We start from the raw sequence: 14,030 nt of genomic DNA on the forward strand, positions 1-14,030 counted from the left end.
CACAGGCCCCCATTGTGTGGTGGTACTATGGTGCTAAAAAAAAATGTTGTCCAAATTTATTCTGGAGTCCTTAGCTAAGAATTGCTGATGTATATAATCACCATATAATCACCAGCTTCGGTATTCACAGCATCCTGCAGCCAGGTTGGGTGCATAAGGTTTGCATTTTATGGTCTGGGGGTTTTGTTTGTTTTTGTTTTTTGTTTGGTTTGGTTTTTTTTTTTTTGGGGGGGGGGTTGTTCGTTTGTTTTTTGTGGTGTTGTTTGTATATTTGTTTGTTATGGTGTACTCTAAATAGGCCAATACTTTTTTGGTAGGGAATGCTTGCTTTTTACTATATTTAACATTAATGGCTATCCCCAAAGTGACAACTGAAAACGTCGACCCCCTCACAAAGAGATTTACAAAGGGCAGAACACTTGTAAGTTCATTTAGCTAAGCTGCCTGTCCGGAGGTGTGCAGCCCCCGTGAGGTGACCGCCCTCTCTCCCCGGCAGGTGTGAGCCCGCCCTGGGCCGGGGCCGCGCCGGGCCCGGCGCCCCTCAGGGCCCGGCCGCCGCCCGCCCTCCAGGCCAGCCGGAAATCGCTGTCGCAGCAGCTGGACTGCCCTGCAGGGAGAGCCCCGGTGAGTGCTGCGGGGACACCCACAAACACACGGCGCTGTGCCCAGCGGGGCTCTCGGCATCACCGCTGTCCTGCCAGGACCCATCCGCCCTGCAGGCCGGGCCGGGGGTTGCGGGCACTCTGCCTCCTCTGCTTTCTGCCCCAGCATCTCCCCTGTGAGGGCGGGAAAGGCTCCTTGCCAGCAAACTCCCATTTCTCCAGGTTCTCCCGTTGCCCAGCAGGTTCTACGCTGTGTCTGAATTCCCAAGGGTGCTTTACACCACACGCCAGTGCCACCAGTCTCCCCAGCCATGGCCACAAGCGGGTGCGGACTCAGCGTGGCCCCCACCGAAAGAGACAGGTTTAAATACCCTGTTAAAGGAGCCTGGCTCCTGTGCTCTCCAGATGGACGCCAAGTGATGCATCAGGGCTGGGGTATTTATGGCCAAAGGTCCTCAGGCTCAGACCTGGAGGAGGAGATGGAGGCAAAGTGTGGGGAGACAGTACTAAAGGCAATCTTGCCTCTGATATATTGTAACTGTGTTAATTACCCAAGAGTGGGAACAGCCTTGCCCTCCCAGCTATGGATGTGATAAAAGAGTGATTTGCTGGTTGCAGCCGGTTGGAGTCTGCTGGCTGTGCTGTGAGGAGGAGGGGACAGGATTGTGTGAGGGACAGACAGGGTGAGACATTGTACAAGGGACAGACAGGGTTAGGTAGCTGTGCTAGGGACAGGAAGGAACCAGCTGGAACTGCTGAAGGAAGAGAGAAGAAAGAGCCAGAGCTGTGTGGAGTTGCCCATGGGAGGCTACATAGAGAAGGTATGAAAGACATTCAGATAACAAGGAGCTGATGCTTGAAGCCTTCTGAAATTTTACCAAAGCACTCTGAGTGTTGTGGCTGTCTCTACTACCACAGCAAAGCTCCTCACGCTCAGCTCCCACCTCCCTCCCTGCTGTTCCCTGCCTTTTCCTGGCCTATCACTCACCCAGAAGGACCCAAGGCTTTAACAGGAATTGGGAGGCTGCAAACCAGAGCACAAACCCCAACCAAACCTCACCCAAGCACACAGACACATCCTCAGGGGTTCACTGGGCTTCCTTCTCATCAAAGCTCCTGCATGGCAAGTGCTGCCTGTTTGAAGAGGCTCCTTGGCAGCATCCTGGCTTTGGGTATTGCTACCCACCACAAACAGAATTATAAAATACAGACAGAAAAAAAAAATACACGTCCTCACACAGAAGCAAAAGAAATTTGAAAATTTTCCATTTCAGGTTCAGAAGACCCATACTAGAATAAAGTCACCCTGGTCTGACAGATGAATGCTTATTGGAGAGTGTGCTTTTGGTGTTGCACACCTCTTTACCTCTTAATCCCATTCCCAGTCCCATGTTGAATAGATAATCTTGTTCTCATGTCAAAATTGAGACTCTCGCATATGCAGAAGCCAAAATTTTGGCTGATTTTCCACTTTTTGACACCTGTTAGTTTCACTTTGCTGCATTAAAAAAAAATCGAACTCTGTGTAATGAGTACAATTAACTCTGAGCCTGCTGAACTTCATGCACAGTTAGCTTTGGGTAATGACTTCTGTCAGTGCTTAAATTATCTTGTAATATGCAATTTCATGTTGAAATAGGAGGTTTTCATCAAACATTTCACTAAATATTTCATTAAAAGTTCATTAAAATGGGGCAAATCTCAAGAGGCTGAATTTAGGAAATCCAGCACAAATTCATATTTTGGGGGGAATGCTGAAAAGATATTTGGTAGGTGCCACTATAAAGTTTTTAGTCACAAGATGAAGGAAAGATTTTGAATGTCTTGATTCTAGTTCAGTTCTTGAAGGCAAAAATGATAATACTTGTTTATGTCCCATTATGACCACATATGGGGTTTTGGCATGAGAACTCAAGCCAGAGCACAGATATATTTTTCTACACCCCTGCATCACTTTAAGGACCAACATCCTATTTGTTCTCCAATTTAGTCCCTACAGGACTAATTCAGTCAGCAGCAATTTTCTGAATAACAAATGGCTTATGAAAATTAGAAATATTTTTTTAAGAAAAGAATTTTTAGTACCATCAGTTATATGGAAGAAAATTTCAAATCAACAAGTTGCTGCAATGTATGTTCAAGAATTTCTGCTTATGCATAAAGGAAAACTGTGGGTTTTGTTGTTTTTTTAATGTTCACAGGCAATTTCCAGGCCATCTAGATCCCTAAGTACAGCACAACTAGTGCACACATCCTGTGGCTCACAGGCTTCAGTAATTTCAAACATTGTATTGATGAAAGGACAAGGGAAGGTAAGACTGGCTCTGTTGATTTACCTTGAGTTTTACTTTGTCTCACAAATGTGATCTGCAAAGTGCAGAGAAGTGACTGCAGGTATTAACATTGCTAATTTTGGGCTGCCATTCATATCCAAGGAAAAATTTAAAAAAAAAAATTAGACACATTCCTATGTGCATATAATAGTGAATTAATTGATTGGAACAAACAAAAAGCAAAACATGAGGGGATTTTACTGAAATTCCCATTTACTTTTACTACAGGAATGGGATTGACTGTTTTTCCATGTATTATATTGCTCCACTAACAATACTGCCCATATAGGTAATGCAGAAGGAACTGCAAATGAACTATTATGAGAATTGAACATGGGTTCTCACACGCTTTTTTTTCCATAAATTAGGGTTTGGGCTTCAGTATTGTTGGTGGTAAAGACAGCATTTATGGACCAATAGGCATCTATGTCAAAACCATCTTCCCTGGTGGAGCTGCTGCTGCTGATGGAAGGCTACAAGAAGGTGAAAATACCTCTTCTCTCCCTTTTGCCACTTCCCAAAACATGACACTGTAGGACAGATTGAAGCTGAAATGAGCCATAAGTGTCTTTTACACCTGCGTCCATTTTTGCATTTACAAGAGTCCTTTTGAGTATGTTATCATGTAATTAATTGCACAATACAGTAATAGCAATATAATTTTTTCTCTTTCAAAACAGGTGATGAAATCCTGGAACTGAATGGAGAATCCATGCATGGATTAACACATTATGATGCTTTACAGAAATTCAAGGTTATGAACTCCCCTTCCAGAACAACCTCTGTTTTTAGACACAATGTGCATGTAAGCTCAACCCATCCACTCATTGTCTGATCTTTCTAGCAGGCCAAAAAGGGTCTCCTGACACTCACAGTCAGGACAAGCTTCAGCACACCTCATTCTGCTTCCAGCTGTCAGTCACCCCTCTTGTGCCAGTCACTGAGCTCCAGTACATGCATAACCAAGGAAAACAGCTCTTTCAGCTCAGAAAACGCAGCATTCTCATTAAATCCTTCAAAGCCCAATGACAGGGTCATAATGGAAGTTACCCTGAACAAAGGTGAGTGTTGACATTAACTGAGCACTGACTGACAAACAACTGTTCATTTGCTCTCTGAATGTCTTTCCTCACTAACCTGATTCTTTTCCTGAGTTAAGTTTTTTTAATACACTAAATTAGATTTTGGTGCCTGTCAGTGCTAACAAGTATCTATCAACAGCAGGATTTTGAACACCATCTGTCCTCAAGAGCCAATCATTGAGGTTTTTTTCTTTCAAGCATTAGAGTCACATTCATGTCCTTCACATGAAAAAGTAAAGCTCTTGTCAACAAATGCCTCTTATTAAACAGACTGTGCAACTCTTACCCATAATTATGCAAACAGCTAATTTCACTCTTGAAAAGGCTTAAAACCAAATAAAATAAGTATCTAGATCTTCTTGTAGTTCTTTCACCTGCTCTCCAACTGTCGTCACCTTCTATTTATAAACAACCACTGGCACAATGAAATAAACTTTTAAATATGGGAACATCAGAGTAACAAACAAAGCAAAGCCTCTGTGAGGTACCAGTAATTTACCAAAAAGACAGCATGGGATCTGACATCAGTGACTGTCCAGAGCAAAGAGGGTAAACTCAAAGAAGTCTTAAGCTGTATTATATAAAACAGAGGGAGGACTGAAATTATATAGCTAATAGTAGCCATATATCCTTAATTTTAGCTTGCTTTTCCTCTTAATTTTAGCTTGTTTTTCCTCTTAATTTTAGCTCCTTGATTTTTTTCTATTCTGTCTCCTTGTAAAGGCATTTGAATTCTTCTGTAATGATAGATATATTTCAAAATAAACCTGCATTCCATTGTGTCTAACACTTTAATCATGAGAGAGACAAAAGCCCTCATAACAGTCCCATAGCAAAACAATAGAAAGGTATAGGAAAATGCAGTGGAAGGAGCAACAAATATTAAATGTGCAACATTCATGAACATGAGAGTTTGGTTCTGATTTGTGCAGAAAAAAGAATCTAATTAATTTTTTAAAAGGTTCTTCAATGGTTTGCATTGAGTGTTTCTTATGTCTTTTTTTAATTATTACTGATTGTTTCAGAGCCAGGTGTTGGCCTTGGAATTGGGTTATGTAGCATCCCTTACTTCCAGTGTATTTCAGGGATCTTCATTCACACCCTCTCGCCAGGCTCGGTGGCACATATGGATGGGAGACTCAGGTAGGATGAGAAAGGCTGGCTGTCTTATGCCACAAGTTTCTCATTGATCTTTTCTATGGGTTTATTTTTGACCTATTTGGGCAGGAAGAAATATTGATTTCTGGGCATTTGGGGTTTAAAACACATGTGCTGTTCTCAGGGTTGTAGCATGTGTCTTCAGGATATGTGGGATTTCCAGAAATATGGCAAGCCAGTGAAATCACTGCCTCTTGCCCAAGCTGAGCTGACTTTAAAGGTCTTAGACAAGGTTGTAGCATTGCTACTGGAGGTGATTTCCAAAGGAGAAAGTATTTGGAAAAACCCAGACATACGGCATAACTTGGCTTGTTTGAGCACTAGATTTTTCTCTGATACAAGCTCCTCAAATTCTATCACTTCTTGCCCAATAGAAAAACAGATTTGCTCTTGTGATCTTTAGTGAAAGTAGAGAAATTCACTTTCAGAGATTTTTGACCAGCTAGTAGTGTTGAACGTATTGAGAAGTGAACAGAACACAGCAGTTTCAGTAAGTCTTTTTGATTTAAGATTAGGTGTTCTGTAATCCTCCTCTCTAATACTTTAGCTGAAAGAACTATAGTCTTAAATTATTTGAATATTTGCATGATACAAATCAGTGCCTTCAGTCAGGCTCCTAAGTGTGAGAACTAGAGCAGAGCAAGGCAATTTCAGTTTCCATGTGAGCCAAATTTGTGTTTCATCTAGAAATCCAGTTCAACAGATTTTGATAGTTTGTCATTAGAATTTTTCTTTTAACAAGTTATTCATATTTGTAGCAGAAACATAACATCCTTTCTGACCTTAAAAAGCACTAACATAATATAAAGATATGAAAAGTGTTAACTGGGAAGGAAGGAAGTTGTAGGTGGAAGCAGCAGGGGAGCTGCAGAGAGCAGAAAGAACACCAAGTGTGCACAGCTGAACATGCAGAAAGCTCAGAGTTTGCATGCAACATCAAAAACCCTTGATGGCACATCAAAACCCCTTGACATCCAACTCATTCCCATTCCATTTTCTCTAGCAGGACAGAAAGACAGATTTAATCTGTAATCAAATTAGAGGTCCATCTTATGAATTTGCTTTTTGTCTGTTTTCACATGGGTGAGACAAAGTCAGGAGAAAATCTCTTTTGTTTACTCCTCTCTTTTTTTTTTTAAATATCTGTCTAGGTGTGGAGATGAAATTCTTGAAATTAACGAAACTTCAGTACAAAATACAACACTTAATGAAGTTTATGCTGTGCTCAGCCATTGTGATCCTGGTGCAGTACAAATCATTATTAGCAGGCACCCTGAACCACAGGTAACACAGTCTGTATTCTTTCTGACTTTCAATACTGAAAACTAAGGGGGAGCAAGTACTGATCTAACACAGGTGGAAAAATGTTGACTACAAAGATGCTGATCTCTTTATGATCATCACTGCACACAAAAAAATCTGAGATATGCACTCAAGTAGAATCATTTAAGATTTGAAGGTCTCTGGTGACAGTTTTACATGAGGTTCTATGCAATGAATAAGAAAACCACAGAAATAACATTTAAAGAGTAACACAAAACATAGTTCTTATCTAAGAAAGAATTGACAATAATAAGTAAATAATTTGAAAGAGGGAACATACCTCCCCAAAAAGAAATAAATGTTTATACACTCATCTTTCAGTAATTAAAATTTAGGTCTTCTCCTGCCAGTATTTATAATTAAATTAATATTGAAGTACAATGTTTTACTCTTGCAAGGTTTTTCTACAAAATGCTTCCTAACACCAAATACTGTATAAATTATTATCAATTTTAAATTGTTACATAAACTATGCTGTGTTGAATTACCTTATACTGGTAAGTCCAGGACTCCACTTCTAGTGAAATCTGCAAAAGAATCTTTGAAAGGTCCAATTTTACCTAAACAGCCACTAAAAACAGCACATCCATAGATATATTTCATATATACTGGGATATATACAAATATAATGGTATGCAATTAACTCACCTCATGAGAGTGAAATGACATGATATTTCCTAGGTGTCTGAGCAACAGCTAAAAGAAGCTGTTGCACAAGCTATGGAAAGCAACAGATTTGGAAAGGAGAGACATCAATGGAGTACTGAAGGTAAGGGAATAAATGCATTCACTGACACATGGTAATTTTGACTTAAAAGATATCAAGGATGAGTACATGCTGTATCAGAATCCTTGAAAACAGTCAAGTAACCCAGAATAGAAAGAAAAAAAAAGAGGAGGAAACATCACAGGACAACCCTCCTAACTTGTCTCCAATGATAAGTTACCAGAGTGATGAGAACAGACCAAGTCTGTCTGATTAACAACAAAAAAAAATTTTATGGAAACTTCCTGTCACAGTTGCTCATCCTCTCCACAAATTCTGCTTACAGCTTTTCAAACACCTGTCTGTAGGTGACAGGACTATGACAGCAAGGAACTGCACAATGAGGGTGATGTCCTAGGGGTAAACCTTGTTAATCCCTTCTTTGTGAGGAAAGGATATGCAGTCATGGCTGGAGCTATTTGTCCAGCTCAGGTATGACATCCTCTCCCAGTATTGTATTGAATGATACTCCTTTGAGTGTGTTCTCAAGGACCAATAGGTAACAGTCATCTTCAGTAAAACTATAGTGCTGACATACCTATATAAAGGGAAAATGTTATTTGGGTGTTCAGGAGCTTGGCTGTTGACTCTTGACCCCACAAACCTTCAATGCATAAACCATACCTTTGCATCTGCCGAGGATGAGATGTAGCTGCAGATCTCATCAGCTGAATCTCAGCAGCGAGCACTTTGCATGTACTGAAGAGACATTTTGAACGTGTTCCTGGTGCAGGTGCTAAGAGGCTGGAAGCGAGCTGGCACGGGAGGCACCCCTGTGAGAGGCACATGGACAGGAGCGCGGGCTGCTGCAGCCGCAGGGCGCAGCGCCTCATGACCCGCTCCAGCAGCGACAGCAGCTACAACCCCCGGGCCTCGTGTGCCGCTGCTGCTGGGCACCAGCTCACGGACTTGACAGCAAGAGTACACAGTGTAGATGTACCAATCACCCAGCAACCTGGGCTGCTCTACTCATTCTCTGCCAATAATTCAGGGAGAAATTCCCCTCCGACCTGTAATGAAGGCGGTCGAGCCTTGCAAAACACTAAGAAGTCATCAGAGATCCTTGTTAGAAAACCTAAATCATCAAAGCCCAAACCTCCACCGAGGAAATACTTCAAGCAGGACTGCACATGTGATGATCAGGGTAATGCAGGCAGAAAAGAAAAGCTTGTATCAGAAGTGGCTGCATCGCCTTCTGCAGGTGTTCAGGTAAAGTAAAATTTACAGCATTTTTCTTGTGTCTGCATATTTGTGAGTCAGGGGAAGGAGGAAGGCAAAGTGGCTTTGCATGGCGGCAGGAGGAAGGGTAGGAAAGAAAGAGAAAATGTATATACCTGTGAGAATTGGGGGAAGATGAAGCTCTTCTGTTTTGAAAATAAGATGTGTATCTTAGTGAAGCCAGTTTAGTACAAAAGGTTATGTTAAAAGTAATGTCAAAAGGCAGAGAATTGTCTGAAGAAAGTCTTCCATACAGAGGTATCTGTGTTAAAATCCCAGTGAGAGCAGCTGCAAGAATGAATCTGAGTCCCTGCCCCTCCTCGTGAGCATGTGCCACTGCTGGTATCAAGCACAATCTGGTTCCAGGGTTATGCCCTAGGCTGGGACTGGAGGGGTTACACAGCCTCTGATGCCAGCTTGGAGTGGCTGACCTCAATTAACTGTGTCAGAGTTATATCATTTATGAAGTGGTCAAGAAACAATAATTTCTTCATTTCAGTAGTGGATTTTTAATGGAAGAAAGCACTAACATGTACAGCAGGGAATCTTGGGCTCAGATACACTTCTTGAGACCAGAAGGTATTAAATAAATCCATTAAAATTGTGCTGCACATATATTTGTTGATGAGCTATAGTATTTGAGAGCAGTGTACATTTGTACATTACTTAATTTCAGTTCCCTCTCTTATCTAAGACAACAGAGTTTCACTTTTGCATGAGCGTGAAGGATTGTGAGAGCTGCATGTTGAAACGAAATTGTGGTTTGTTTAAAACTGAAACCCCTTTTCCCCGGGTTTAGTAATAGGCCAGTAGAAATGAACTGTTCTCAATGCAATGCGAAGGGAAAAGAACCCAACTAACCCACAACCCCTCCCCAAACAGTTCCCAAGCTGCAAAGATCAATACAAAATGATATAGAACAAGCTGAAGTCCACATATAATGTTAATATCCAAGAAAATTTTAGTTAAGCATCTTAGGTAAGGTCCCTTTTACCATCCCATAAGTAGAAACTGCTGCTAGAAAATCAACTTTCAGAAGTAAAATTAGGGGAATAAGTTCTTGTTGAACTTATCACTCCCTGCAACTTCTTATTATTCATACCTAGTCATTCTAAATGACAATGAGAAAAAACTAAATCTTAAGGTCAATAAAATCCATGAAAAATCAAAGTCAGTTCAGGAAGACAACCTCCTCCATTAAGACAGTCTGTATATCTGTATATACCCAAGAGAGAAAGTTTCTTGTCAGAATGTATTTCATTACGAGAAGGTTTTATTAGTGCTTTGAAATTTTTTCAACCTTCATTTTTATATGGGGTTTCTAGTTTTTTTCAGATTCGTGTATTTTTCAGACTTTTTTTCAGATTCATATATAGTGTGGTTTGCATAATTGCATTCTGACACACTTCTCTTTCCTGTTTGTTCAGCAGGAAGTTGGAGAACCAATGCTAGGGGGACATCAAACTGATGTAACCCACGGTGTCTTCACCACTTCTCCTACAGCACATGATAAGGAGCACACAGCCGCTGCTCCAGAGGGCAGAGACCAAGAAAGAAAAGAAAAATTCGGTATGTTTAATTCTATGAACTCTTTTTTCCCCAGCTGAATGTATCGTACTTAGTTTGGATTCCAAAATGGGTACTGAGCTGACTTCACTTTCTCTTTAAATGTCGTCTTCAAACCATACCAGTAAATTTTGGGGTGAACAGATGAAATTTCAAATTATTGATTAATATCTGTAAAGAAAGGGAAAGTAGATAAAAGTCAGCATAAGAGATAATTTATTGTAATTTTTTAAAATTATTGATTAATCTTTGAAAAAAGAGAAATTAGATAAAAAGTAGCATAAGTGATAATTTATTGTAAAAAACGTTAATAAACAGGTACAATAATGCTGTATTGCTTCAGATGAAGCTGCTTAGTTATACTGAATATCTGTTATTAAAGCTTAGTTTTAGCATTTCTAAAGGATATTTTTATGCACAATTTCAAGGCTCTAGTGTTGCAATGGTACAAACCACAGATAAGTTACTTTTTTGCTGTGCTAGTTAGAATTAAGGAAAATTAGTGTTAACAGAGGAAGACAATCTCAAGAGGTCTCTTACAACATAAAGGTTTATATAATTCTGTAAGTTATGGCTCAGATTATTAAAAAAAGTAAAAATGTTGTCTTAAAAAAACCCTTCACACCGAAGCAGAAAACAGTGTGCAGCTGCACAAACAGAAGTTTACTGCTGTTCAGCTCCACCATGTCTAATATTAAAATGCTTAATTCCTCTGTGAAGTAAAAAATATTCCCATATTAGAATCAAGTTTGTACTTATCAGAAAAATCAGCTGGAAATACCTGAGGAAATTTAGGGAAGCATAAATATCGAAGATCTTTCTATTGTCTTTGTACTCTTTTTAGAGTAGGATATACTTACAATGTAGAAAATAAAAAATGTTTTTGAAAAGAATTTACTGAAACACCATCTTTTTCTCTCAGCTGTAAACAACATTGCAATTTTAACTTTCTCTTTTAGTTGTTATAGCCTGCATCAAGATTTCAGCACCCCAGAATTTCAGTATTTGTAAACCCTTTAAAAAAGTAATCTCATATTTAAGTGTGCAAGAGCCTTATTTTTCATTTAATTTCAGTGTCTGGATTCAGAACTTATAGAACAAGAGTTATGAATTTTTAGAAAGTTTAAACTTTTTAGAAACTTAAGAAAATCTATCAGAGGCTTGAATGAAATTCAAGCTCAATGAATTAATAATGATGCAGCGAGAAGGGATGGAGAAGCAGATGGATGGTTGTTTATAATCAATGTCTTTTTGTTACAGGGACTCCACTTTCATCAATACAAAGGCCTGTACTTAAAAGACAAGCACGGGTAGATTATAGTCTTGATACAACAGAAGACCCCTGGGTTAAAATTTCTGACTGCATAAAAAGCTTATTTAATCCTACCATGAGTGGAAACAATGTCCAGTTAGATTTGCAACCTGGCATAGACAAAAAAAAAGAGAATCAAAATCGAAGCAGCTCAGAGACAGTTCTGAAGAAATCGGAATCAGAATTAGTCAGTTCCAAAGTGCTAAAATCAGATGAAAATGACAGTGTGAAAAAGGGTCCTCCTGTGGCACCTAAGCCCACCTGGTTCCGCCAAAGTCTGAAAGGATTGAGGAAAGCAAATTCAGATCTAAAACCACAGGAAGATCAAAGTTCTCCCAACCATGACAGTATTTCCAGCAAAAAACTGCAATCGAGCCTATCACGTGTGTCTCCTGGAGGATCATCAATAAAACAAAGAATAAGCTCATTTGAATCCTTGAGTGCTCCACAGTCACCTGAAAAAACCCCCCGAAGGTTGAGCCTGAAACCATCAGTGCAGAAAGAACCTTCTCCTGCTGCAGCAGGGGCAGAGGCAGCTCCAGTCTGTTCAAACCAGCCCATCCTCCAACATCGTGAAAACAGCCACCAACAGCCAACCGTGCCCGTGGCCACACAGAGCCTGGACAGATCTTCCTCTCACAGGGAGGGCACTGCAGCCAGCTCAGAGAAAAGCAGCAAGGGCAGCACTGAAAATTCATCAAGTCTCTTAACTCCAGGAGCCGTTGCAAACTCCCATCTTGTGTCAGTAGCAAAAGCACACAGCCTAAGGTCACGCAGCTTCCCTCTTACTGCCGCCCAGGCTTGTGAGATAATGAAGCCGTGTGATGAGAAGTGTAGCAAAATCTATTCCATCAGCAGCCAGGTGTCATCTGCTTTAATGAAATCATTGCTTTGCCTTCCTCAGTCCCCAGCATCTTCTGGAAACAATGCATGGGAAACTCTGGACACAGTGTCTCAGTCCTCCACGGAGGATGGGGCTTCCAACTCGCCTCCGAGTGAGAATCATCACCTGGACACTGGGTTTTCTCTAAAGTAAGACACCATATTTAAAACTCAAATTTACAGATCAGCACTGGTGAGGAGCTGCACTGATTCACTGACAGACTAAAGTTCTAAGGTAGCAGCACACAGAAGTAAAGCACGGACTAAGTTAAGAACTTTTTAGAGCATGAAGGTTAAATGATTCATGACTGTTAATTTTGTTTTTAATTTGTATTATATACATATATGCATATTTCAAATATCCTCCTATTTAAGGAGCATTATTTCTCTCTCCATGATAAAGCAGATTTAAGTGTCAGTGTCTTTGCCTGAGGCAATGAGATTATTCTTTTATGCAATGGATTCTGCTTCCTTTAAGTTAGCACGATTAATTTCCATTTCCCTGTGAAATGGAAATATTAATTTTTAATAGTTGTCGGAGGTACTACCTGAATTACATGCTAATAAGATGAAAAGATGGCTGCTCCAAAATTGCCTTCTGCTTTAGTGGATATGTTCTCTCATAGCTCAATGTTTCTTTTTTGCTCTTGTCACAATGGGACAGCCTCTCAGAGCTGAGAGAATACACAGTGAGCCTGGCAGACAAGGGGAAGGAGGAAGACAAAGAGCAACAGGGCCCACCTCAAGCATCCGGTGTGCTGGGGCAGTCAGTCATCTCTCTGCTTTCCCCTGAGGAGCTAGCAAAGCTCATAGAGGAAGTCAAAGCCCTAGATGAAGAAACTTTAAAGGTAAACCTGCCTCTTTTTTTTTTTTTTTTTGTGCATGATTGTCAGAAAGCTTTAGAGTAAATGCGTCTGGTTAATCTTTGCAACTTAGTACTATGCTTATGCCTCTAAGTCTCATTATAAAATACACACCAGACTTTCCAATCATTGTGACATATCTTTTGGGAAGTTCTTGACTTTATTCCTTTCTCTGCCTAGGAATTTGATGATATTCATGTCACAGTTTTGCATAAAGAAGAAGATACTGGGCTTGGATTCAGCCTGGCAGGGGGCATTGATTTAGAAAACAAAGTGGTAACAGTAAGTAGCATCTTTAAAAAATACTCCCAAATCAACGTTCTATTTAAAAATACATACCTTACTGGTTTCTACTGCAGTTTTTGGCTTTTAGATAATCAAAGCAGGTAGCTGTATTGACAGGGTTGGAAGGACCATAGTGGGTGAAACCAGGTTCTTCTGCACAGAGCTGCCTCTCCAGGTGTCTGGCAGCAGGGTCCTGCTTCTTTGGGCATATCCTCCCCAACTGCTCTGCAGGCTGAGGCAGAACACACAGCCCTCGCAGGAAATAACCAACATCTCACCCATGTGCTTATAGAAGACCATGCAGGGTGGTCTGCAGGAATGGGGTGGGTGAAAACACGACAGGGGTCTGCAAGTTAGAAAGGAGTCTCACACATCCTTCCTCTCAAGAGCACAGCACAAGAGGGGCAGAAGTAGAATATGCAAGGTACAAAGCAGGCAGCATGGCTTTAGCCATCTCATACCAGGGCCAAACTGCTCCCCTGGCTGCTTGCAGAGGGATGGGCACAGGAAAAATTCTCCATGCAAATTCATTCAGTCCTCCATCCTGAAACGTGATAGAAGCAACTTGTTCCTGGCAAAGGATGAAAAATGCACATAGTGTAAAGTGTTAACTAAGGCATTTAGTGACTTGTCCTTTTTT

General features: G+C 40.6%; 1 protein-coding gene across 4 annotated transcripts in view; it reads left to right on the plus strand.

Annotated features, from left to right (window-relative positions):
- Positions 1–14,030, plus strand: part of IL16 (interleukin 16) — a 33,598-nt gene that overhangs the window by 14,764 nt on the left and 4,804 nt on the right. For 2 of the 4 annotated variants that reach the window (XM_063412125.1, XM_063412122.1), the window contains exons 6-18: positions 497–624; positions 2,804–2,914; positions 3,304–3,418; positions 3,616–3,689; positions 3,780–3,996; positions 5,043–5,160; positions 6,327–6,459; positions 7,180–7,267; positions 7,998–8,473; positions 9,910–10,051; positions 11,309–12,392; positions 12,907–13,090; positions 13,286–13,387. In XM_063412125.1, coding sequence (XP_063268195.1) covers positions 497–624; positions 2,804–2,914; positions 3,304–3,418; positions 3,616–3,689; positions 3,780–3,996; positions 5,043–5,160; positions 6,327–6,459; positions 7,180–7,267; positions 7,998–8,473; positions 9,910–10,051; positions 11,309–12,392; positions 12,907–13,090; positions 13,286–13,387 — 2,972 coding nt within the window. The remainder of the gene's footprint in view (positions 1–496; positions 625–2,803; positions 2,915–3,303; positions 3,419–3,615; positions 3,690–3,779; positions 3,997–5,042; positions 5,161–6,326; positions 6,460–7,179; positions 7,268–7,997; positions 8,474–9,909; positions 10,052–11,308; positions 12,393–12,906; positions 13,091–13,285; positions 13,388–14,030) is intronic. The other 2 variants (XM_063412123.1, XM_063412124.1) reach the window with 2 other exon arrangements.

This window comes from Prinia subflava, chromosome 15 (assembly GCF_021018805.1).
Source record: "Prinia subflava isolate CZ2003 ecotype Zambia chromosome 15, Cam_Psub_1.2, whole genome shotgun sequence".
In the NCBI taxonomy this organism is placed as follows: Eukaryota; Metazoa; Chordata; class Aves; order Passeriformes; family Cisticolidae; genus Prinia; species Prinia subflava.